At 40.5% G+C, this 26,775-nt stretch overlaps 1 protein-coding gene across 3 annotated transcripts in view; it reads left to right on the forward strand.

Moving 5' to 3' along the window:
* cadm1b (cell adhesion molecule 1b) overlaps positions 1–26,775 on the forward strand; it is a 149,977-nt gene that overhangs the window by 118,345 nt on the left and 4,857 nt on the right. For 2 of the 3 annotated variants that reach the window (XM_034098114.2, XM_071205141.1), the window contains exons 6-9: positions 1,930–2,088; positions 3,363–3,459; positions 3,735–3,907; positions 10,824–10,874. In XM_034098114.2, the coding sequence (XP_033954005.1) occupies positions 1,930–2,088; positions 3,363–3,459; positions 3,735–3,907; positions 10,824–10,874 (480 nt within the window). The remainder of the gene's footprint in view (positions 1–1,929; positions 2,089–3,362; positions 3,460–3,734; positions 3,908–10,823; positions 10,875–26,775) is intronic. The other variant, XM_071205142.1, reaches the window with a different exon arrangement.

Consider the following 26,775-nt stretch of genomic DNA (forward strand, 5'->3'; position numbering starts at 1 on the left):
GCCGGGTCCCGCATGAGCTCAGCCCCCTCCTTTTATATGTGTTATCAATTTTTATTTTCTTAAAGCTTTATACCCAAAATCAGCACTTTTGAAACAGGAAGTGAAATAGAGGGATATGAAGCATGGCGAGAATGGGTGATCTGTTTGGTATTTTGAACACTTCATAGACATGTTTTTTATATATTTTTATATATCTGAGACCTACAAATAGCATGATAGGTCCACTTTAAATCAAACAATCATAAAACAGCTCTCATCTAATGAGAACTTAAAGATAATGCTGAAAAATCTAGCGTGTGTTGGATATATAAAGATATTGCTTTCTTATTTTTATTCATAACAGTTTATTGTTTGAATATCACTTTGATTATTTTTGATTTGCCATATACTGACAACACATGGACCTTTCCAAAAATATAAATATTGAAAATATCCATGCTAGTATTGTGATAATGATTTCCACATTTCATCCAAGCCTACCACATGTTCTCTTTACCTTCTGTTCCCGAGCCATTTTTAGTAAAGTAGCACTCGGATTAATATGAGACAATTACTGTGAATGTGAGAGGATAATGACTCATTATCTCACTCTTCTAAATCATTCTTCTCTTCACACAGTTCATTGGCGCAGGTGCTTTTGGAAACGCCCCCATTGACCTTACTAATGTGACCTAGTGCAGCGTTTAGTCTTTGTGATTGCATGATGACAATAGAGCTCTTATTGTGAAATGTGTGTTGTTTTTTGGCAAGGAACAAGAGGCCATTGTTCTGTGAGCACTACAGCTGATCACCGCTCTCCACTTTAACTAAAGATGGTAGGGATGAACTCACTGTAGTGAATTGAAATCACCTAAAAAGCTTTAGTTAACAACTCACATGGGGCAAAGAAATATATATCACTCGATTAGACCTACAGTACGTCCTATAGCCTGTGTTTATAAATGTACTGTTTGCCAGTCAGTTGCCATTCGTTTTCATGTATTACAATCCCTGTCAGAATTTATATTACCGCTGTTTCCTGATTACAGAAAAATTACTTTTTATGAAAGTTAGTGGATGAGTGCAGCATGGGCGAAATTATAATTATTTTTCCACTAGAAACGGCCTTGATGGAGGTCTGCACTCTCCAAGTACTCCTCTAGTAATGATAATGTTGGTTTCTCTCCTCTAACAGTCAGGGTGCTCTTCAAACAGCCTGTTTTCTCACCGCAGTTGGCAGTATGTAATGCTCGCATGCACATTGACCACTATACCTAGTACTTTACATTTTATAGAGGCTGGTCTTGGGTGGCTGGGCTTATGTTACACCGGGTTAATATCCATCAAGAGGCCACATATGTGTGTATTGGTGATCATCAACCGTGGAACAACAGTGCTCTGCCCTCTCTGAGTCCAGCCAGGCTCCCTTGTGACAAGGCTGAAATGGAAGTGTGCTGCAGGTCAGAGTGGGGCTGTAATTATTTCCTCACTTCATTAAGTGCGAGTAAACCATCACACTCAGCACTGCAGCTAATGCGATGCCCCTGTGGCATTGTAATGCTCTCTAAATGAATGCCCCTCTGACAGCCTGAGGCCTAGTGGGCAGCAGATTACAGCAGGGTTAGCCCCAACAATGCTCAACCCTCGAGCTGCAGAGGCATTCATTATCAGGCTTATATGACCCAGCCACTCCTCACTGCTCTCATCAAAATCGCAGGCCTTGGGCCAGTCAGAATCCTAAAGTATTGTTCGGGCGCTGCATTACTGAATCATAAATTAAATGTAAATGCCATCTGAAAACACTTCACTTTGACAGGTAATGTGCTCTTAATAGCTATGAGTATTTGCTCATTATGGTCACTGCGAGTCTGTGCAGCTGCAGGATCTGAGATTTGTTTTTGAGCTGTTAAGCCGTTAACTTTTTTCCCCATCTTGTGCTCATTTCTCTAGGTGAGACAACAGTTGAGGAGACGTATGACAGGATGTTTACTGTCACCAGCCGGGTGAGATTTTCTGTCACAAAAGAGGATGATGGAGTGCCAGTGGACTGCATCATTGACCATCCAGCTGTAAAGGACCTCCTGGCTCAACGACATTTGGAAGTGCTATGTGAGTGACCTAAATGTGTTTTCAAGCCCAAAACACCTAGGCCCCATAGACTACATACTTTCTCTATCTTTCTTTGGGCTGTTTGGGGGATAAAGTACTTATTGTCAGGGCTCAAAAGCCTACTACAAACATTCAAATAGGTGCCAATCACTAGAAATAATAAACAGAATTAGGTTAAATACTTATACAATTATTAAAACATTTACAGAAATGTATAACTTTCTGCAGTCAAATTAGGAAAACTTGGGCGACACAGTTAACATAACTTCAACATCCTTTGACGGTTATTAGCACCTTTATGCTGCTTAGACAGTCAACATATTTAGCTTTTAAAGACGAAAAACGTAATAGCTATGAACTTGTTTCCAGCAGAAAATTGTATTTTTTATTAATACGGGAGCAAGAATGTGATGATCTGTTTTATGATTATCAAAAAATATCTCCTTTGAAGTTCATCTTTAAGTCAGGGGGCTAAGACAGTTTAAGTTTTTCTTGAAGACAAACACATGTTTTTCAAATAAATAATTTCTGAAGCTTGATTTAAAGTAAATATGAAAAGTATTCACCTGGAATCGCGAATATGGCCACAAATACCTTAGCCCACGATACAGTCACCACGAGGGATACACACTTTTGCTCAGGTGTCAGATGATGTTTATGTATTCTTTAAATGGTGAATCGATTGGATAGTTAATACAGGCAGCCTTACATTGTTAAACATCAAAGAAAGTTTATGGTAGGTGGTGGCGAAGTCGATAGGGACTTGGCTTGGGAACTGGAAGGTCACCAGTTCAAGTCCCCGAAAGACCAAGTGCTACCGAGGTGTCCCTGAGCAAGGCACCGTTCCCCACATTGCTCCCCGGGCGCCGTTCAAAATGGCAGCACACTGCTCCTAACACTAGGATGGGTCAAATGCAGAGAAATAATTTCCCCATGAGGGATTAATAAAAAGTTCATCTTAATCTTAATCTGGTACCCTTTTGTAGTCTTTGTAGAATATTAATTTATTTTCAGACAGACCACTGTTTCGTCTGACCTTTCATAGAAAAAGAAAAAGCTTGACATTTTGGTAATCTTTGGCTAGCATTGATAAGAAGAGAGAAAAAAGTTACTGTATACTCATTGGATGTCTACTGAGCATGTAGGATAATCATGTCGTCATCCTTTGTGTGTACCTTCGGCTGGTAACTTTAGTTTTGACTGTATTGAAGGAAAAGCCGGTTTTATAACTTGATACTAATTGAGTATTGTGAATGCTCATCTTTTATTTTCAGATAAACCAGAGGTGAAGATTGTGGTGACATATCCTGACGGCTTAACCAGAGAGGGTGATAATCTAGATTTGACATGTATTGCTGAAGGAAAACCACAGTGAGTGTTCACCCAGATGGACGCACATCAACACTTCAAGAAAAACTCTTGAAAATATTTTGTCCTTTCTGCAAGTCTGATTATGGACCTTAACCTTCACATTTCCTTGAGCCATTTAAATGTTAGCAGTTGTATGCATGCTGTTTCAAATCCATCATTAAACAGGGCCCGTCGATGGCCTTCTTCTTAGCATATCTCAGATTTGACCTTTATTGCAGTTTTCTAGCATGGATTGACAGCGTCTGAGTGATGTCTGTGGTATTTGTGCTCTCCAGTCCCCATCAGATCAACTGGCTGAGAGTAGACGACGATGTGCCGCCTCATGCTGTGGTCACCGGCTCTGATCTGTACATCGAAAACCTCAACAAGTCTTACAACGGCACCTATCGCTGCGTGGCGTCCAATGCTGTGGGAGAGGCCTACGATGACTACATCCTCTACGTATATGGTATGTGTTAAGCTTTATCGCACTTGATGTCTAAATGCCATCATCACTCTTTTACACTAGGATTCAATCTGTATTGCTGATATAGAAAGGTTTATATACCTAACTGCCTACAGTAGCTTTGGCAGTCGAGGGATTGCATTGGAACTACACTATCAGGATTTACTACAGCGTTTGTGCAACAAACAGAATCACATTTCAAATGTAATAAGATGCAAGGTATTATTGAGAGGAACAGGAAGCTTGAAGTCACAGTAGGTGCTGTTGACAAATCCAGAGAGCTCCAAATATACGTTGAAGATTTGAGCTGCTGCTTTACTTTTAATGTTTGATGAGTTTGAACCGTATACAATAAAAAGTCATGGATAAAGTGGATTTTAACTTTTGACAGCATTTTAAAACCCAGCAGATTTTATATAAAAGAGAATCAGATGTATGCTGATATTGTCATATTGTATGCTGTCATTCAGCAGAACCAATTGGTGCCCAAGAAACCATATTAAACAAACAACATATTTATAAATGTGTTTTTCAGAGGTGTCATGCTAGCTGTTTCCCAATGTTTTTTTTTACACTTTATGCTAAGCTAAGCCAATTTTGCCTGCTGGCTGCATCTTTATATTAGTACAGACATGAGAGCAGTGTCAATCTTCTCATGTAACTCTTGGTAAGAAAGGACCCACATCTCAAACCATTCCTGAACATAGCAACACAAATGCGTATTGACTATTTGGTCTCATATAAAAAATTGAACACTAGATGTCTGGCGTAAAAATGTGGTTTGGTTCTGTTGACATAATCGAGGTGGGTAGAATTCCAATGTGTTCTGCAGCCAACCAGTAAAGGGCAATAAAGGGACCATCTCCCCCAGGACTTGACTTTAAATGCAGCAGACAGTATATTCCCCTCAGTTTGAAACTCAAATGCAGCGACTACTATGAATGTCTCCTCACTTATCTTATTTCTTGTTTTACTCTAAAATGACTGTCAGTCATGACTCATGACACAGCATGTCTTTGTTGTGATTTCCTTGTTTGTGTTCAACACATCAGAATCCTTTAAACCAGGATCAAAGTGTGGGAAGGTGAGCCTCCTCTTAGAGAACAGCCGTGGCCCCCTTCCCAATTATTGTAAATTATTGTTGCTATAATGCAGGGGTATTCAATTGCATTTCAAAGAGGTCCAGTAAGAGAACATTTAATTAAATGCTCTGTTTTCGCTGTCTACCTTTCTCTTTTTTGAGCATGTCATTTGAAATGACTCGCTGCTGTTTCTCTCTTCTTGTCTCGTCTCTGTGTTCGTTTGAATCTATCGTGCTAACTCACTGACTACACCGATTTGATTGGCTGAGTAGCGTCACCTCCTTAAAACATTAAACAATAACTTTTTTTTTGTTCTACATTTTCAACATCGTGGATAAATCCTTATGCTCAGTGTGTTGCTCCCGGCAACACGCCTCGCTGTGTGGAAACTGCCCGCTGAACGGACCTCTGTCGCCTATCAGCGCAACTTAAATGATGCCGTTTAAAAACATAAAAAATAAAGGGCCGTCAGCGAACCGAGCCGGCCGTTCTGTGATTCTCCAGAACACACAGATGGCCAGTCTGCCCCTGGGTGGAGGTGATTGGAATGAGCACTTTTACAGCCTTTTTGGCGAGGTGGGGGAACTCGGTCTCCACAGACAGCTAAAAGTGTGAAAGTGACACTTTACTCGTCTTTTTCTCGTTATTTTTTTTCTCACGCTGCGCCTCCCCTGAAGCTCTCTGGCGCCCCCCCAGGGAGGCGCGCCTCACACTTTGAAAACCGCTGCTTTAAACAACATTAATTTAACACACAACACAACTGAAAAGTGAGTGTAATCACTTCGACTGCAATCACATAATCTGAAATATGTATAACTTTTTGAAAGTAAACCTGACTGTTTAAAGATGCAACAGGCATCTTTTCACTTCAATCCCCAGGGGGGAACAGCAGGGGGGGACTGTTTGAAGTTTTGAAATCATCAGTGACGTCAGTGAAGTACACACTCCTTGGACCTTAATTTCCTGTTTTTGGTGGCTGGCAGGGGTGATGAGAAGTAGGGGGAAATAAATTGCAGCAGGTGCAGCCATTGTTATGGAGTTTTGAATACTCTCCTGGGAGCGCTTGCTCCCTGCTGTTTAGAAGAGCATTTTGTATTTCGCTCCCAAGTTTCAATTTGTCTCTGCTTGTGTGCCAAGAACATTGTTTGACAGTGACCATACCAAAACCAGGAAGGGTGAATCTGCTGTAAAGACTGTCAAGTAATATGAAAAAAAATACATTTTCTATGCTACAACTTGTTTTACTTCAAAGTATTTGTTACTTGCCTCATGTAAAATAAAGTCAAGACATGTCATTTAAAAAAAATAGTGTTTATCTCTAGTAGTCTTTTCAATCATGGCAACTCCAAGGTGCTCAAAAATGTGTTTGTCAAAAACACATCATCCACTTGTAATTATTCAAAGCAGTGTTATTCAGTGTTTTTACACGTCTAAATTAAATATTGAATTAGTCATTATTACAAATACAACAATAATTGTTTCTATTTTGCATGTTCCCCAATCAGCAAGGTGTGATTAAGCTGGCTAACAGCTCATTGTTCTCATTTATGTGATCCCATGCAACAAACCTGAACTGTTGGAAGAAAATAAATTAACATTTTATTTTTGTTTGACAGGCAAATGTATGGCAGTTACTGAAACATCTTTACTTGTGGAAATGAATGCATTCATAATAGTCTAAACCTTAATTCAATTTCACAGGCAGTACATCTAATTTAAACGGAGGGGCATGGTTGAAAGCAGAGGTGTCTGAAAACATGTCAGAAGAAAAATAAGGAAGGGAGTGTTGTTGCAGGACTAATACAGTTTTTATTTTACTCTGTAAGAGTTACCTAGGACTGCATTTCTACACTTGAAGACTTACAAAAACATGCCTCCTAAGATTTAGTGGAAATGCATAATCCCTGGAGTCCAGAATTTTCATAGCCACATTTTTTTCTATTGCATGGAAAAAGTCAAACGCATGAATATATTTTCACACTGTCATATGTCTGATGTTCATGTGTTTATTACACCAGCTGACATGTGTGACTTTGTGCCTGTGACATAGGGTTCCTGTGACTCTCTGCCACCACATGGTTATTCATCATTGTGCTTTGCCAGGCAGATGATGGCATCTGCTTGTTCCCAATGGACCCATAATAATCACTTCCAAACAAAAGGACGGCATATGCTGAAAAATAGCTCACTCAAGGCAGACTTAATAGCTATCTCGACTTAAATCGTAATTGTTGTGTAAGTTGTGTAAATTATAATATAATATTTAATAGTTTTTAACAAATTGCCTATGGGCATTTGAGAGCATGAATGTTGTGGCTACTGCTGTTAAATTAATGCATAATTTGCTACATGGTGTGCCCCTAACACTTGCATACAATAATGAAAAACAATGAGAGGCATACAGTATGTTATCTGGTTCAGTATTAAACACATATATTTGCTTTAAGTGTTTGTGCCTTTGGCTATGACATCTTCAATTAGTAACTTCCTATACACATATTTAAACAATTTCCATTAAACACGTTTTCTCTGGTGTACGAACGCGATGACTTCAGCTCGCTGTAATGAGACACAGGAGATTGGTAAAAGGTGCTCATAACAGTGTATAATTATGTCTGCGACTCCCACTCCTCTTTTCTGGAGGATTTAATGCCAGACAAAATCATGTTGTGGTCCATGTGAGGGTTTGTAGCCCAAGACTAATCATGCCTGCTACAGTAGTTTAATTAGTGTGCGTTTGTGCAGGATAATTTGGTCAGCAATAGAAACTTGTACTATTTCTCATGACTTCAAACCGTTCAACACTGCTACCCAACCAACTAATAACTAATTTGTCTCACAAACACATTTCTTCTCTTATCTAGCTTTTTTACTGTTTGTCTTGCTTCTGCTAAAACACTCCTGTCAACAGAAAGCATTTTGTCTAACCAACTGCACGCCACAGATACCTTTATTTTAATCAGTTGTTTTTGTTCTTGATAAATATGCTTGTGACCATTATTGATAGAGCCAAGCTGAATCGTCCATCAATTCTCCTTCAGCTTTCTGCCACCCTCCACTGCTGCTAGTCCTTCAGGCTCTTCCTATTTCAAAAGGACTAATGACCTTTCACTGTCTGACAGCCCGGACAGGTGTGCAGCCGATGTAAATCCACATAAAATCAGGTCTTTTTGTGGTGTTTGTATTGTATGTGGCCGGTCGAAAGGCTGAGAAAGAGGCTTGTCATGCTGTTTTCCACGTGGGTGTGTCTGCATCAGGCTGTGAATTGTTCCCCCCCGGCTGGTGTGTGGTGTGGGAGAGAGCTGACCGGAGAGAGGCCTGTCTCTCTCAGAGGTGATTATGTGCTATAACTCATATGCTGCCTGTTGGCGGGAGAGCATTGTGCTTTTACTACCACAGTTTAGCCCACAGTTGACTTTTCGTCCCATAAACCTTCCATGAATGTGAAGTCAGAGATCCCAAAGCACTTGAAATTAGAGATTGATCTGGGTTTTTATAAGGGCTGTTTATTTAATTTTACAATAACACAACTATCAAGATTCAGTGGTTACAATTTAATATGTTGCGATAAATTGCTGTTCTTAAATCTTATTTTAGAGAAACTGGATTATATATTTATCGGTTTGATAATATATCATTTATTTATATATTTCACTTTGTTGTGCAATCAGAACAGTAGGATGTGCATTCTCATCTATCAAGCATTAAACTGAAGCACTACTTTACAATACATTGAGTGCTTACAGTACATCTTTGCTATATAAATAGTACTGACTCAGCTAATCTTTACATGTAAATTATTCATTTAAAATCAATGGTTTATGAGAATGTATACAATATCACAAAAGATAACATTGATATTCACTATTTCAGATTTACACTTAAACCCTTAGTTTTGACATGAGCAGAATGAATGGGTCTCCATGTTCTCATGAAAGCTGTTGTGAAGCTGTCCTTGTGAATCACACTGTAGCATCTAATGTGCATCGTAGTGGGCAATGACTATTAACACATCAGCTTGTAGATTATTCTTTCATAAATGCAATAGACAATCTAAAACAATCTCTTAAACAGAAATGTTTATTTTTGTTTTGGAAGACAACCTCTGAAAATCCCCATCTAAAGTGAAACTTTTAAGCAAGAGACAACAAATAGACAAAAGCAAAAACAAATATCTTCCCTGCTGTCGTGTTGGCATGTTTAAGCAGGCATAGATAAACAATTTCTCCTACATTGTTTCACTTTATGGTTACATTTTCTCTTATCAAATTTCTCACTGATACAAATGCTCCCTGAAAATATGGCTTCTCCAAAATACACTCATATTTCAGCCCTTATTATGCCGAGTCCAGAGTCATTCGGGCTGGAAATTGCCCATGGAGAATTCTTGTTCGCCTGGATATTATATGTGCCACATCCTATCCCGGCCTTTGTGGAGACCCTCTTTCCTGAATGGCCAATTTTCCTTTTTTCCAGACACTGACATTTCAGCTATCAGACTGCTTTTGGTCACAGGGAAAGAAATCTAACCCACCCCCCTCTTCAAATACTGTCAGAGGAGATTCTCTGCCTGATACCCCGATACCCCCCTACCGCCATTAACACCACCTCCGCCATACACTCCATCCCCAGCGGCAACATTATGCTGTCCTTGATGTTTTATCATTAGTTTGGGAGTGTGTGGTCCCCCACTGCTGTCTTTTGATGGAGTGCAGACAGTAAAGGCATGGAGACAGCCAGCCAATTTCCCCTGCTGCGACTCTCCCACAGCAAGGGGTCGTGCTATCTTTCCCCTGCACCACAGCCAGGCATATATTCCCCTGATGAGGAAGCTTTCAGCCCTCCTTAGTACCGTAGCATACCTGAATTGCCCTCCATTTTGTCTTTCCGATTATTTTGTTTGGGGTTTAGTGACAGGTCTAATCAGTACAGTGTGGGGCGGAGGATGCTGCTTGGGGCTCTGATGTGCTGCAGCGGGAGACCACCAGAGTGGTTTAATTTGCAGTTTGACATAATTATTGCGAGAGACTGGAAAATAGTAATACCGTTCCATAATTGGCAGATATTTGTTCTCATAGTTAATTAGAAATGTATGACAAAAAGCTCTTCATAATAACATATAATAAACCCTAAGCACAATATAGTCTGAGTGTTCGTATTAATTGGGTTGTTAGCCAAGCTACTGTATAGTGTGTGCAGGATGGTGGATGCCAACAACCACAACTATTGGACGGCTGGCTATGACATTTAACACACACAGATGTTTCCAGAGAATCAAGGCTAATACTTTTGGTGATCCCCATGCTCTCCCTCTAGCACCACCATGAGGTAGACATTTCTGGTATTGAGCTAGACACCTTGTCAACTATTCAATTTATAGCGTTGAAAATTGGTTCACACATTTATCTTGCCCTCAGGATGAATTGTAATAACTTGGTGATCCCCTGACTTTTACTTAAGTGGCACCATCAGGTCATATTTTTTTTATTTGTCCAATATATGGGTCATTACAAATACCTGCAAAACGAATGACATTCCCATAAGCCTCAGCTTTTACTTTACTTTCGTGCAGATTAGCAAATGTTACCATGCTAATTTATTAAGCTAACATGGTGGCAAAGACAAACATTACACCTGCCAAATATCAGCATGTTAGCATTGACATTAGTGTTAGCTCAAAGCTTTGTCGTGCTAGCAGTCTTAAATTATCTCACCCGAGAAGCCAAAACTTCTGCATGTCACATCGTTTTTCATCTTCAATGACTTTTGTCTATTTCTTTACAATTGTCTTCCTTTATTTCTTATACATGTTCTTTATTTGTTATCTTTTCATCTAGATGCTCCCACTACTATCCCCACACCCACCACCAACCCAGTCAACACACAAGGTACTGTATGCCCCCACTACTGTCCCTCTCAGCAATCATGTCTGTTTTTATGAGTGTGTGTGTGAGCTGGCATGCATGTGTGATCAGGTGTCCGTGGAGAGAAAGAACGAGGTCTTATACCTGGGTCTAAGAGAGACTGTGGATTGCCAGTTTTAATCAGATAGTGCTGATAGGTGACATTGAAGACAGGCAGCGCGGGGCTGTCAGAGACACCTGTCATAGACCTTTTCAGTCACATGTTTGATCTGAGAAAATGTAAGGGCTTTGCTGTTCTGCTATCTTATCAGCATCTGCAGCCATATCTCAACCGGCCCATCCATCATATTATATGTAATGCTGTCAAAATTATCGCATTAACGGCAGTAATTAATATTTTGAATCAATTGCGTTAAAATATTTAACGCATGTGCAGAATGGCCTGCCCCATACATCCCACCAGTGGCAGCGCCAGGGTATGGCTGGGGTAGGCTACACCCATACCAAGAAATGGCTTAGCCCCACCATGAAAAATGATGTTAAAGTAAGCAAATAAAGTCCGCCAACTCGCGCCGAGAATTGCACAGACAGCAGTTAGTAAGATTGATTTCAGTAGCCACTTGTCTGGAAATACCGAAGACCAGAAATGGTTTTGAAAACTTTTGTCACGTAGTGATCGTCTTCTCAATAGAACATCTTTGATAATGTCTTCTGGCCAATCAGAATCAAGATAACGGCGTGGTGTTGTTGCAGGAAGTCCCGACGGAGAATACCTTTGCACATAACTGGTACGCAGGTTATGTGCGTAATCTGAAATGCATACCGTCACTTGTGTCACAAAGCGCATTTGCGTACCGACGTACGCCTACTTGTGAAGCTTTTCCAGAAGGCGGTTAGATCACCGGACGACAGAGTCGGTCTCCGTGTGCACAGACAGGGCTGCTGTTAACGTCAGCCTGTACAACGGAATTGTGCCAAAACGACGCCAACCGGCTGCGGAGGGAGACTCCCCCCCTTCACTGGAGAACTGCGCTAAAGCAGCTGATCACAACGTTCACACTCTTGCGGCTTTCACACCAGCGCTTTTCCCTTTCTAGCTCCGAGCTAGAGCTTTTCTGGTTCAGCTCCGGTTTCCCTTTTCTGCTCCCGCTCTGTTCACACCGCCCAGAGCCCGACTGGTGCTGCCGCTGCTGCGTCATGACGTCACCGTTTACATCGCTGATTTGCTCCCCAACGGCGTTACGGCGCTCACAACAACAACAACAACAACAACAACAACAACTGTGTCGGGTCGTCGTGTTGCTTTTAATCACACAAAGCCAGATTAAATTAAATAACGACTTCTCCAACCTTATGCTTTTTTCCAGAGTGCCGTGGTTCATTGTTTATTAATGTGTTTCTGCGGCATTTACCGACCGCTGCAGTGTTGGCTGCTCTTCCACGGGAGTTTATTCTCCCGTTAGCTCCCGGTTAGCTCACACTGCAGCGGCCGCTCTGAAGTATTCACTGTCCAACTCACACAAGCAGCTGATACATATCCCCAGTTCCCCTTAAAGGTGGGGTAGGTACGTTTCAGAAACCGGCTCGAGTGCACTCAAATTTGAAAGTACACAGCCGAAAAGAATCCACCCCTTCCTTCAGACTTCCTTACAGAGCACCTCCTCCAACACACATGAACGCGCACATGACGTTGTACTTTTTACAGTATTACTGCTTCCACAGATGACATTTTTGTATGGATTTGTTGTCAAAGCACTTAAGCTATTCATTGCTATCGGATGTTAAGAGCATTCCATGGAATATAACAAAAAGTGTATCTCGAGCCGGTTTCTCAAACTTACCTACCCCACCTTTAAGTGAATGTGTGTCAGTCTGAATTGACGCTGTTTGGCATCACAACGCTGTTATGAAAGTTTCTCTGGTATAAAATGGGTGATGTTAGCATAGCAACCGAAGCTAAACTGACTACTTGCTATTGCTATCCTATTGTTGCATAAACCGTTTTCTACAGGCACATTTTACCGGCGTATTTTTATTATGATTCCAGTTGCGATAGTCGGACACGACAACCTGTGCAGCCCATGTATTGATTCCATCCGATAGCTGCTATAATACAAAACAAAACGTCTGCATCTCTCCACAATGATCAATAACAGTGAACGGATGGTCAAATTAGGTACAAATAATCAGAATCACACAAAGCCTGGTTAGTGTTGCCTGACTTTATAAAGTGTGTTTATAAGTACTACTGCTTGTAGGCAGGCATGACAGTCGACCCATGTTCAGGGGAGGTGGGTTTAGTTTCCTGCACGCCTCGACGTAAGAGAGACTCTTAGCTCCGAAGCTCTTGCCTCTAGACCGACAATTTTTTGGAGCGGGAAGTTACGGTAACCGGATTCTGGAGCTAAGAGGTGGTGCCGCTGTGGTGTGAACAGGAAAAACCGGCACTGTGTGAAAGGGGCATCTGTGGTCACGAAGTACTCCACTAGCCCCCCCCCCCCCCCGCCGACTTTCCTGAAGTACTCCCCGTTGATAGAAATCAACACGTAATGAATTAAGACCCCACGGTTTGATGATTGATAGGTGTGTGGGCTGTCTTTCATTTTGACACACAGAAAAATGTTATAATAAACATACATAGGCCTACTGTATGTTAAATGGATATATCCGCCTTCTTTCATTTATCTTTCCATTCCCACAACAATATACATAAAGAAATGGCATATTTTGGACATAGTTCGAATGGTGATTAATCATGATTAATTAATTTTTAAGCTGTGATTAATCTGAAAATTGTAATCGTTTGACAGCCCTAATTATAATGCAACCCAGTTTCACGGCATTTCGTGTTATAGTCACGACATTTAATCTATTGATTCGTGTTCACCAACACGATTTCCCCCTTTTTTTTTCGTGTCACACAGAACGATTTTAAAAGCAATGTATTTCTATTGGTAGTATGTTTCGTGCCTGCAGCACGTCTTTTTGTCCGTTTGGGTCTTGGAAGACCGGAAGCTGTGGGGTTCATAAAAACATGTTCTTACTCAATAACAAGCCACGATTATTGTTTTTATTTTATTTAAATCGTATAATGTTGGACTTTTTTTGTCGTCTGTGAGGAAAAGAAATGGGGCTCAGAGCTTTTTCTTCTAATTTGTTATTCTTTTCTAAATAACACACTGTTATTTACTCACCAATAACACACAATTATCCTTGTTTTTATTTATTTGTTTAATTCCATAATCTCGGGCTTTTTTGGCGTCCGTCAGGAAATGAATTTCAAAATAAAAATAACCGGAAACAGACGTAGGCCTATAAGGGACATTTCGAGCATCATTGCGATACACAGCCACTGAACTGATTACCCAAGATCCTCAGCTATGGTTTAAGCTCGCTGATTGGATGTTTTAGCCGCAATGCATGTAGGGATATGTGTTAATGCCATATCAAAACCGAAAAACATTTCTGAGTTTAGGATGGCCGAAGACACTACACTACCCATTAGGGCTGCACGATATTGAAAAAAACTGACATTGCGGTTTTTTGTTCCCCTGCGATATATATTGCGTTTTTTTAACCTGTTAAGCCCCAAGGTCCCGGCGGGTACTTTACTTTTTTTTTCACGACACTGTGTCTCAGGGGATCTTAATATTTAAGAACCTATTAATGTGTTATAACAGATTAACGGAAATAATCTCAGCTAACTGACGATCAGTGTTGTGCTAGTTACTGAAAACCAGTAACTAGTTACCATTACTAGTTACTTCATTTCAAAAGTAACTCAGTTACTTTACTGATTACTTACACCAAAAAGTAATGCGTTACTGTGAAAAGTAACTTTTTAGTTACTTAGTTAATGCCCTTATAGCCTTCATTTCAGTACTGTTATTGCATTGGAGAATAATACAATCTGTTGATCAACTTGACATGCATTATATGCAATGTGGATTGCATCAATATTAGCTGGCTTTCCATTTTTGTATATTCTTTCTCCAGGTAGTTGGAAAAAGTTTTCCGTCCCATATGCCGTGTGCCGCCCGGACATGCTATCATGCTAACTAGCTCCCTGAAAGCGGGTGACTCCACTGTAGCAATAGCCTGCATGTGTTCTACAACATACCGTGCAATGGCTTTATCGACTTTTCCCTGGCTAGCAGTCCCTCGGTTAAAATCCAGCCGCTGTTGCTTAGGTGCAGGTGGAGTGGCGTTGGATGAGTCTGGGTCTGTGCCGGTCTTAGTTACTAGCTTCGTCCCAGCATGTTGTTTTTGCAGATGTTTTAAGAGATTTGAATGACTGGTTTGGGCAGTAGATAGGCTCTTTGACCCGCCAGGACACAACTTACATTTAACAGAAACTTTCTTTTCTTTGTGCTCGACAAAAGTGAAATAGTGAGAATATCTCCAGGTGGAGAAACTAGACTTGAGCTCCGCCACCGCCATGATAGTCTTGTTAGTAAACAACACAAACACGCCCACAGCCGGTCTCTGCATTTGACACAGGAAGTATCTAAGTACATTTACCATAGGCTACTGTACTTAAGTACAGTTCTCATCTCTGTTCGCCTGGCTGTTGACTATATAAAACAACTAACGCAGTAACACACCATGTAGTAACGGTAACTGAGTTACTGAAATTAAAAAGTAATGCGTTAGAGTAGGCTACTACTTTACTGCCAAAAATAATGGCATTACAGTAACGCGTTACAATAACGCGTTACTTTGTAATGCGTTAGTCCCAACACTGCTGACGATACAAACCATTTTTACCAAAACAAAACACAAGTCTCATAAGAAGCATCTAAATGACCCCTGAGCGAAAAATGCTAACAGACTTTGGCACAGAACTCAAGATAAAAGTACCCTTATTACTTATCGTAGCTGCATTTACAAGATATCCGATTAAAGCTGAGGTTCCACAGATTATTTAGGTATATAGTATCATCACTGAGGCTGCGGCCCCACGAGGACGAAAACGGCTAAACGCATAGGATTAACGCAAACGCAATCGCAAACGGCTTCCGTCCACATGCAATAATTATCCGGATAGTGTCTGCCCACACGAGACCGCTCCGTTTAGCTCCAACCGCTGGAGAAGCTGCAGTACATATGCAGGAGCCTCTACGTGGCGCTGTAACTTCCTCCACAAAAGCAGCGAAGAAGCATGGTTGTCATGGTTGCCCTTCTGTTTATTCTCCGCGGTGGGGGCCGAGGGAACCGGGCAGAGTTTTTCGCCAGTCAGCGTGTATTAAAGTTGAAATCTTCCAGACACAATTATAAAAGTGCCGGTCAAAGGTCTTCTTTGTTATTTATTGAGCTTTAAAACAAATGAATAACGACTCTATATAATATAATGATAAAATACACGGAGCCTCTCTTTTTCCTCCCTCTCTTCGGACAGCGCCAGTGTCTGTCTCATGCAGCAGCTCATCCAGTAATCAGTGACCCGGCCGACTGTAAAAATAAACATATTTATAACTAGTTTAGGGAGTTTGAGAGGTAATTAAAATAGCTAAGGGTGATGATCTGACTTGAAGTGTGTGTTTTGCTGCAGCGGGAGGAGCTTCAGGTGAGCAGAGCTGCGTGTCTCCGTCCTGTCAGATTAGACTTCACTCGCGAGAGAAAGATAAATAATCTGAATTCAGGGTGCAGTTTACTTTGACGTGGGGGTGAGCAGCAGAGGTGGGGAGAGGCGGGGCTATTGCGCAATCACTATCAGTGATCTGAAAATGTCCGTATAGGGCGCACACACGGAGCTGTTTGACCCCCCAGAGAGTGGCGTATGCATTTCTATCCACCTTGGGACCCGTTGTCGTTTCCTCAGTCGTTTAGTGCCATATTCGGTCGTCCTCGTGTGGCTGAACGGTCTATATGACACTAAACAGTAACGCAAACGACCGAATTCGTCCTCGTGGGGCCGCAGCCTGAGTCATCCGAACTCGCGACAGGGGAAACAAACACAGACATCACAACACGTACCTTTACGGAGCTTCTTGGGAGATCGTCTCACCGTATTTGGATATGCCACAATGTGACATTTCAATACAAAAAACTATCCTTAAAGAATAGATTGGTTTATCAATAGCTTTAGAGATAGAGCAATTTTGACCCTTTTGTCATAACCACTCTGCATTTCATACAAATATAGAGAGCCAATACAAACATACAAAGTTTGAAGCTCAGTGTGAGACTACATCAAAAGCTCTGTGGTTTGCATGCGACAGCTTTCACATACAGTATCCTTCATTTTTACATTTATTTGGTAAAGTATTTGGCTTTTAAATCATTTGCATGTGCATTATGTATTTATTGAAAACTACATGGTCAACTTAAAATTATACTGCTTTTACACCTGGCTTGTTTTTATTTTACCGCGGACAGTCCTTCTTCTACATGTATGTTTTATAATTGAAATATTGAAACTCATTTGTTGTTGTCTCTCTCCTTCTCAAATGAAGTTATCAGCAGTAAGCCAGTGATCATGCTGCATGTATACAGCTTAATTTCAGCTCTCTGACTCTGGGTGTGGCAAACAGGATGTTGCTTTTTTGCCAAAGTGTGCATCACTCTGCATTTTTTTTGCCTAAACTCTGTTCTGAATTTCACTGGTGCAGCCGTCTCCGTGTTTTCTGCTCAAACATTCCAGTAATTTCCAAAAGACGGGTTTGAAAGAGGATTTACGGTGATTTATGCAGTACATGCTAGGAGGATGTAATTGAGCTTTCTTGCCGTTCACTACTCTTCTAAATACCCTGTCACAGGGGCAATGGTAAGCTGACTTGTGGTAGATTGCTTTGCACTACCTTAATCAGCATAACAGCACAGTATAGCATTTTCTTCAATAGAAAAGTATACAGTACAATTTCTTATTCATTGACCAGAGTTTGATTTGGCACTGCCACCTCTACCACTAGCTGCAAAACTCTGTTGTAATCAGGGACCACTGAAATGCTTCTGTATCCTTATTTTAAAAGGTCCAATCTGTAGATTTCTGGATGAATACATTTCAGTGAAACATAAAGATTTTAGAGTATTAGTTATTTGTATTTGCTAATCAAGTGGTTGTCAACGGATCATGACAAAAATAGAAAGAAACAACTTTGAAACATCAGGTGATAGACATCACAGTTTCTTTTCTGACTGTAATTGAAGGTTGGGTGCTTAAACCTGGTTGTAATGTTATATTTTAAGCATTAGCCCTGTATATTTTCTTTGGAGCATGTTATCTATTTGTTTTTACCCTTGACCTTATTTCTATTGTTGTTGTGATGAACATTTGAAATGTCTATGGCTGAAGCTAGTGGGGATCTAAAAAACAAATACACAGTGGATTTAGTTCTTTACAGTTGAAGGGGTTTGAATTCTGACGGTAGGGATACCTTTTATGTATTTATTGGATCACAAGTTGTAGATTTTACATGTTTTTTTTAAACCTGTACTTTGATAACCTCACCAATGTCTGAGTTAAAACCTAAACTTATTACAGGGATAAACTTACTGAATGAACACACTAAGCTCAAAATGCTATAAGCAGGTCCTTTGTAGTATGAAAATAAACTTGAATTCTGATCCTTGTTAGCCCACTGTCTCTCCGGTTTGTGGTTTATTATATATTTCAAAAACTTGGTTTAATTTCCAAAATGCTTTGATTTCACTTGCTAGATTTTCTTCTACTTGCCGAGTTGTTTTTTCCTTTTGTTGCTTTGCGAAACTGAAGCCTAAGTTCAAGACCTAAAAATGTCTTTGTTCAGTGAGGGGGGCGTTAAAGCACTGAATCTCACAGTTGTTTGTGTTCTTTGCTGTTTTATGTTCAGAAGGTTTCACAAGAGTTCATATTGTCAGGTCTTTCAGTGTCTTAAAGGATGCAGAGAGCTGTTGTTTGTGTGTGTAGACCTCATGGGACACCCGTTTAGAGGAACATTTTTCATTTGTTTGAAAGTTTCCAGACCTTGTTTATCTTCATGTGTTCTTATTGCATATTTACGCTTAAAGCTTTTACTTGACATCTGAGTCGCTAGATATAAGCAACCTTCTATCTTACTGATCCAAATACTTTTGACACACCATTCTTATTCTGACATACCACACAATACAATACACAGTAGTAGCTTTCTGAACAAAACATCAATCCTATAATGAATGGAGCATAATATTGTCGGTTCCAGGCTCAGAGAAAGAAAAAAAAATAGTGGTCCACAAGTTCTTTGTTGGTGGCTGTATTTCTTTTTGAGAAAGAGGGTAGAATTTACCCAGAATCCCCAGCTCTGAAGGAATAAAGAGAGTCTGTGGCGATAATGCTCCAGCTCGTCATATGCTCAGAGATGATCCAAGGCAGGGACATGATATCCCGGCTAAGCCTTCAGTAACCCCCCCTCTCCCCCAGCTTGTCGAAAGGAGCCAGAGGAAAGACACGGAACAGGGAAATATGTTGTAGACTTGATTAAAAAGACCCCATGTTTCTGCCGTTCTGCAGTGCAGCGTAAACTGTTGTAGCATGCTACAGTAGGACCTCTGATGAATAATCTAAAAGGAATATAAAAACTAAACATCAGAGAGGCTTTTGGTTGAGATGAGTTAAAGGGGGCTTTCAGAGGGTAACAGCCCTCTGCTTTGTGGATAATACAAGTTGTAAATTAACTGCTAATAAGAGCTTTGCAAACAAACATTACACTGCACATGAACCTGAGTTTGGCCCATATACTGCACCCTTGATAACATTGCAAACCATAATATAGTGTTTTATGGTTTGTTTGGTTAAGCCGACAGGGATTTGTAGATCCATATTACTTTAACATGCAGTGTACAGAATACATACATGACTTTAGGGATATTCCTTTTGTTCTAACAAACACATGGATTTTTTTTCGAAAGCTGAGTAAATCATGTGATATTATCACCAGATGGTGTTTTAGGAATCAATATCTGGCAGCTTTTCATACATGTTTGATTTGCTGTTCCCTCCCTTAGCACTGGTACATGTGAGGTGTTGGAAGATTTCCACTGCTGTTTGGTCTTGGGATTCAAGCCTTAATCCCACACACACTATATTGCCTTCAACAAAGACGTGTTTTGAGTGGATTTAGTATTCAACATAATTAGCCATTACACATTTAATAGCGTTGTTTTAACTCTCACATGAGCCATCTTTTTTTCAAGTGTTTCATTGGAAAGATTAAAGAATCATTTAGAAATGCTAATTACTTTTCTTCCCTTCATATTTGTTTACTCTGATTCCCAATTGAAATTGTGTTTTTTCTGACCCGAGGTGTTCCTTTCTTTCCTTTAAACAGTTAGTAAAGAAAGAAAATACTGCAATGGTCCATTTGAATTGGTCTCCGGGGTATAGGTTAGTAATGCCTGCCCACCCTACAGTTATAAGTGTGTTTCACTGCAGTAATATTGTTTTTAATGGAGCAGTAATAAATGATTATTAGAGTAGGGTAGGGTTTGGAGATTGAATGTGCCATTGAACTAGCCTTGTATCCTCATTTTGTGTTATGTTACTGCAAGAAACTGTGAGCAGTGATTTCTATTATATTGTCAACCTTTCTCTAGCCTTGATCTCCGCTGTGGGGAGGACACGTTGAAGAACAAGTATGAAGTGGAGATGAATGCTAAACTATTTTGTGAAAGGAAGTTTTGCCAATTTCAAAAGATACAATTAACTGACATTTAGGAGTTCAAGTTTGCGATCACAATTCACATTTACTTGCCATTTTATTAGTTGTCGGACCTTCACTTCGATTTCAGCACATTCTCTAAAAGTCATAGCTGTATTTGCACATCATTCTTCGGTTATTACAAAAGGACTCAGGCAATCTATTTATCGAGCAGGCAGTGGCATTGGAATTCAACTGAGGACAATGCGCTCTGTTGATGTTCTGCTATAACAGCAACACAAAAATGATTTGGTGAAATTGCCCATGTATGCTCATCTTGTTACGTTCATTTCCTTTTTTCGTACAGCAACGAATACAAAAGCCACGGATGTCTGTGGTTCAATGTTGCAAAATGGCCATTGATGGTCCTTCAGTTGATTCTGCAGGCAGGCCTGATTGTCCTGCCCCTGTCCGGATGAAGGTTACTGTGGGAGTCTATTCAGTGCTTGTGACGGCTTTGCTCTTTCAATGCAAGAGTCATTGTTTCAATTACATCCATGTTATTACATCTATAAATTGTAAAGTGTTTGTTAGTGGGTAAGTGCTGGTGTATGTGTGTGTGACATGCCTCGTTATGTGAGCAGAAAACTATTTTCAAAAAAAGGAAAAACTGAAATGATGTTCCATTTTATCCGGTGACAAGCTCGCAGCTCTGATTTCCACGCAGACAGATCGGCTGATAGGATGCTCTGTTGCTGACCAGATCGGCAATTAGTCATCCCACTACAGAGACAGAAAGGTGCGACTGTAAAGAATATGCTACTGGCAGCTCAGCGGAGCAGATTCCACCGGCATGCATACACAGGCATCAGTTGGAAATCCTCTTAATTCCCCCATAACTCCCCACGGCTGTGCACATCATGTCAGGACGTTGGGGTGGGTATGTTAGCACTCCCCCATCGAGCCGTAAGCAGAGCTGCACTGGTGGTATGGTCACATTACAGGCATAATCAAATTATACTTATTTCAAGTGTGAGGCCAGAAAGGCTGCTGTTGTATTAAGAATATTTAGACATGGAGTGCCTAAGGGAGTCATACTTTTGATCTTTGGCGCGTTAAAGCAATGAATGACAAACTAATCTACAAAGGAAAAGGCAGGCATGAAAAAAATGATACTTTCTGAAAAAAATGTGTTCTTGTTGAGGTCAGAGATTAGAATCGGTAGTAGCAGTGCTTTGGGAGTCATAACGTTCCTTTTCCCACTGTTACAAAAATGCAGCAAGTGAACAAACTACAGTAACATGCAAAATAACAACACCTGCTACAACAATCGTGAGGTTTTGTTTCAATCTACTGGGACTCTATTGGTCCCTACTGTATGGTCAATGTGTTTGAATTCTAAAGCATTTTGGTAGAAGCATAAAAAATTCAGCCCATTAAAAAGAAAAGATAACCTTGATCTCAATTGTTAGTGTCTAGTCGGACGACTAACAGATATTATTTCTTGAAGAGAATATATTAATGGAGGATGTATGTATTTTATGGTTTTGTGATCCCATTTGGGAATGCATACTGTAGATGCTTGTCATTACACAGAAAATAATAAAAATAGAATGGATTTATAAATAATGAAGTAGCCTGATTTGTTGTACTAAAAACTCCAAACAGGCATTGTAGAAAGAGTAGATTCTACAACGGCCCTTAAAAACACATTTCTATCTGTATCTTCCCAAACAATACATCCAGTCGGCAACAGAGGCTTTTTTATTTCTTAATATGTGTAAATCTGATATCTAATGACATTTTCTGGGAAGATCTTGCTTCAGAGCCTCTGAATATATTACACATCTGTTTTCACAGGCGGAGTAGTACACCTCATGACCAGTGACCTTTATGTTCTAAATCAGCTGACAATACACTTTAGACCTCTGTATTGCATTGCATTATGTAACATGTCTCATAATCTCCTTACGATGTAGTGCCGGCTGCAGCAACACCACAAGATTAATGAAAATGAGCACAACAGTAATGTTTATATTGAATTTGTGGCACTCCCTTGTAATACATACGGTACTAGCAAACAGAAAACTGGTGTTCTGTGGTCGACTTAATGCCTCCAACATGATATGCAACCAACCATAACAGTTGATAATGTAGGTGTTAGGGGATTCTTCACATTGACATTTTAGTGATTGAGTCCCGATGCTTACCCTGGGTGAATTTTTTCTTCCAGTTAAATGCAATTATTTCTCGGTGTGCAGGGACAGCCGAGACCTCGCATGTTTTCTTGCAGATGTGTCAAATGGAGGACAGCGGGGAGCAAGGCAAGGGCAGAGAGTTGTGGGGGAAGAGACTGGACTCTTCAAAGGCCATTTATGAATGTTCATTAGCATGGAGCATAGGCCGTTCCCTCTCCACAGGGAATGAGTGGTGTTACCTGACATTAGCGATACCTATTAAACAAATAGCACCTTGCACATCTCTGCTTCACAAACGCAGACACACACAAACTGCTCAATCCGTGAAGACAAGTCCATTTAGTGTGGTTGCTCAACTGTAACAACAATTTTCCATTAATCTGTTTTAATGCACTTCCAAGACGTCCTTGTTCTGCACTGAACGCAACTTGAATAACATCGTTTTTTTTTAGGTTGAGATGTGAATGTGTCACTTGTCTTGGACCCCTCAACTTGACTTATTACACCCTCACAGTGTTGAGAAATGCTGCACTCTCCGCTCGTCTTTTATCAAAATCATTCAAGTTCAGAGCATGACTAGTGAGATTGATGGGAAATTGAGCTGCTCTCTCATGCAATAAAGAACAGTGCAGCCATTCCCTCGCCTGCCACTCCTCCATCAGTCCAAATGTGCACAGATATAGACTATTGATAAATGCGTCTGAACTATTCTGAGACTGGAAATGTAAAGGCTTGAATTTTGCCTTGTTCTACTGCGGTGCATGGATCAATCTGGCTAAATGCTAGACAGTGATACTCTCTGACACCTGAGGCAGCCACGTATTTCCCTGCATGGGGACACCAGGCCTCCAATTTATCTCCAGACTTGTGTCTATTTCTGATGATTGAGTTCTATAATTTCCAGAAATGGCCTCTTAAATCACAATGTATTTTACAGTGTGTGAACTCTCGATTAAATTGCAGACAGTGTCTACCGTTTCATGGAGAAATAACTGTCTTGAAACGATTTTAAACATTGTTCACTCAAGGGGCTCGATTGGAGATTTCAGCTGTATGAAGCACTGAAAACCTTTGTACCAGAGGGATACAGGTACACTTTGGTTTGGTATGGATAACACACATGTAAGGTGGTGCTAGCAGTGCTGCTCCTAGTACTAGACTCCTGGTACTAGGATGGGTTAAATACAGAGAACACATTTCACTATGTGTGCTGTGTGCTCAGCATTGGTGACCATTAACGAGGGTTTCATCCCTCCCAATTCAGTGGGATTTTGTTACCTTAAAGGACATATCCCAGGCTAGCAGGTTCCCTATTTCTTGTCTTTATGCTCAGTGTGGCGAAGGTGGCTTCGTCACTATGGACTGACGGCTTCAGGCCGGGTGAAATGGCACTTTGTTGGCGTGATTGCACAGTATAGGTTGTCTGTGGCTGATGATTGTGTTCACCTGGTGTCCTGTGTTGTCTCCTCCCCCCTCACCTGTGTCTTGTTGTGATGATTGGAGGGTGGGTATTTAGGCTCTGTTGCCCTGTCTGTTGAGAGGGCTGGGTGTGTGTGTGAGATCCTTGTGGCTGCAGGATGGGTGAAAGGAGAACCGCAGGATTGAGGCGGTGAACTTTGTGCCCATGTTTTTAATAAATGCCCACGCCGGGTTATATTTTTGGATGTTCTGCCTCTGCCTCCTTGCTTGGTCGGGCCGCTCAATTGTCAGCTTCACACTCAGTGAACCGGCCCCAGCTCCATATTTTCTGCACAGACTGAAGAGTGGTATTGGTCATCTCATTTAACTGAGAGAAATTGAATATATGTCATTTCCCAAACATGTTAAATCATTAACTTAAATGCAACTTGATTAGATTTGGCAGATATTAATTTAATTCTAATGATTCAAGGATAATAGGATGATGACTCTATACAAAGAAAGTAATTAGGAATTAGTTTGGAAAATGTTTATAATGTTAAGATTCTCATTCTGGGTATTTTCAAGCTGAAATATTGAGAGCAATTTGTAGGATATATCAGCTAATAAATAATCATTTTAATTGCCTTTGGGAGAAATTAGTTACACATTGTGAAAAATGTACCTTCCTCCACGGACCCACATGTGCCATGGTATCACCGATCAGCATGTTCCTATGAGAAAATAGTCTGCCCGGTCAAAGTGTGCACCTTGGTCGAATGACGAGAAGTTTAATGGTCTAACGAGATGATGCTAAAAAAACTGCAGACAGAACAGGTTCTCTATGTGACAAACAACATTACTGTAAACTAAGAAATGCGGTAACCAAATTGAATAAATGTAGAAAGAGAAAATACTACATGCAGGAAATCAGTGATTCTACGAATGATGGAAAGAAATTATGGAAAATATTGAATAACATAATGGGGATGAACTCAAACATGCATCCCTCCTTTATAGAAACCGAGGGTAAATGCATTACCAAGCCAGCAGATATTGCAAATCATTTTAATGATTATTTTACAAACAAAGTAGATAAGCTGAGGAATGCCATGGGTGCAGTCGAGGACACAGTGTCACATCACATCATTAAAGATCGTGTCATGAGGGAAAAGCAGTGCATGTTTGAATTCCACAATGTTACAGAAGAATATGTTAAAAATATGCTTTTACATCTGTCCGATGATAAATCTCCTGGGATTGACAACTTGGATGGTAAACTGCTCAAAATGACGGCCAAATACATATCCAAGCCATTGAGTCACATTTTTAATAAAAGTTTAGAGCAAGGCGTGAGCCCCGAGATCTGGAAGGAAGCCAAGGTCATCCCGTTACCCAAGGATAAAAGAAAATCCTTTGCTGGTTCCAATAGTCGACCGATAAGTCTCCTCCCAGTGTTAAGTAAATGAATAGAAAAAATAGTATACACCCAAATTCAATACTACTTTTCAAGTAACAATCTGACAACGAACTACCAACATGCCTATAGAGATTCTACACTCTACAAGTACAGCACTTGCACAAATGACCGACGACTGGTTAAACAGCATGGATGATAGGAGGCTTGTAGGAGCTGTGATGTTAGACTTTAGTGCAGCTTTCGATGTAATCCATCACAGTCTGCTGCTGAACAAACTCAAACGCTATGGCTTTGATTCTGTTGCTATGTGTTGGATGGAGAGCTACCTGACTAGGACAAGGCAGCGAGTCTTTTTCAATGGGAGCTTTTCTGAAAGTAAGGTGTTGCAGTGTGGGGTCCCACAGGGGAGTTCGCTTGGGCCTTTGTTGTATTCTATATTCACAAATGACCTTCCTTACGTATTAAATAAGTACAGTGTAATAATGTATGCTGATGATTCCACAATGTACAGTACAGCATCAACATGCAGTGAGTTAAACTACTTTAATCTACTTAAAATAGAGATTAAAGCCATAGCAGACTGGGTCAACAATAACAAACTGGTACTCAACATTGCAAAAACAAAAGCAATGGTGTTCGGATCCAGACATATGTTAAGCAGCAATCCTCAATTAAGCCTGACACTGGCTGGTCAGCCTGTGGAACAGGTAAACGAGACTAGGTTGCTTGGCATTGTTCTTGATTCTGGTTTACGGTGGACAAAGCAAATTGACAGTATCGTAACTAAAATGGGAAGGAGCATAGCTGTGACGAGAACATGTACAAAGTATGTAACACCAACCACTTGGAAACAAGTCATTCAGTCTCTCGTTTTGTCACATCCTGAGTACTGTCCGGTCATATGGTCATCAGCAGCAAAAACACATTTACAGAAATTACAAATAGCTCAAAACAAGGCTGCCAGACTAGCTCTCCACTGTTCGAAGCACACTCATAGTGGAGTTATGCATACAAACCTATCATGGCTTCCAGTTGAGAAACGTCTGCAATCTTGTGTTATCACTTTTCAAAAAAATGTCCAATTTAGCAAAAAACCACTGTATTTGTATGATCAAATAGTTTACACAAGAGACGCGCATGACCATAAGACTAGACAAGCTACATCAGGCCATCTACTGGCAGCTAAACCCAGGACACATCTTCTGAAATCTTCCGTAGCTATAAAGGAATGGAACTCATTGCCAAACTACCTTACTGAAATAGAGTCCAGAGCCTCTTTCAAGAAGAGATTGAAGGGCTATCTACTAATGACC

Source organism: Pseudochaenichthys georgianus, chromosome 13 (genome assembly GCF_902827115.2).
Source record: "Pseudochaenichthys georgianus chromosome 13, fPseGeo1.2, whole genome shotgun sequence".
Lineage (NCBI taxonomy): Eukaryota > Metazoa > Chordata > Actinopteri > Perciformes > Channichthyidae > Pseudochaenichthys > Pseudochaenichthys georgianus.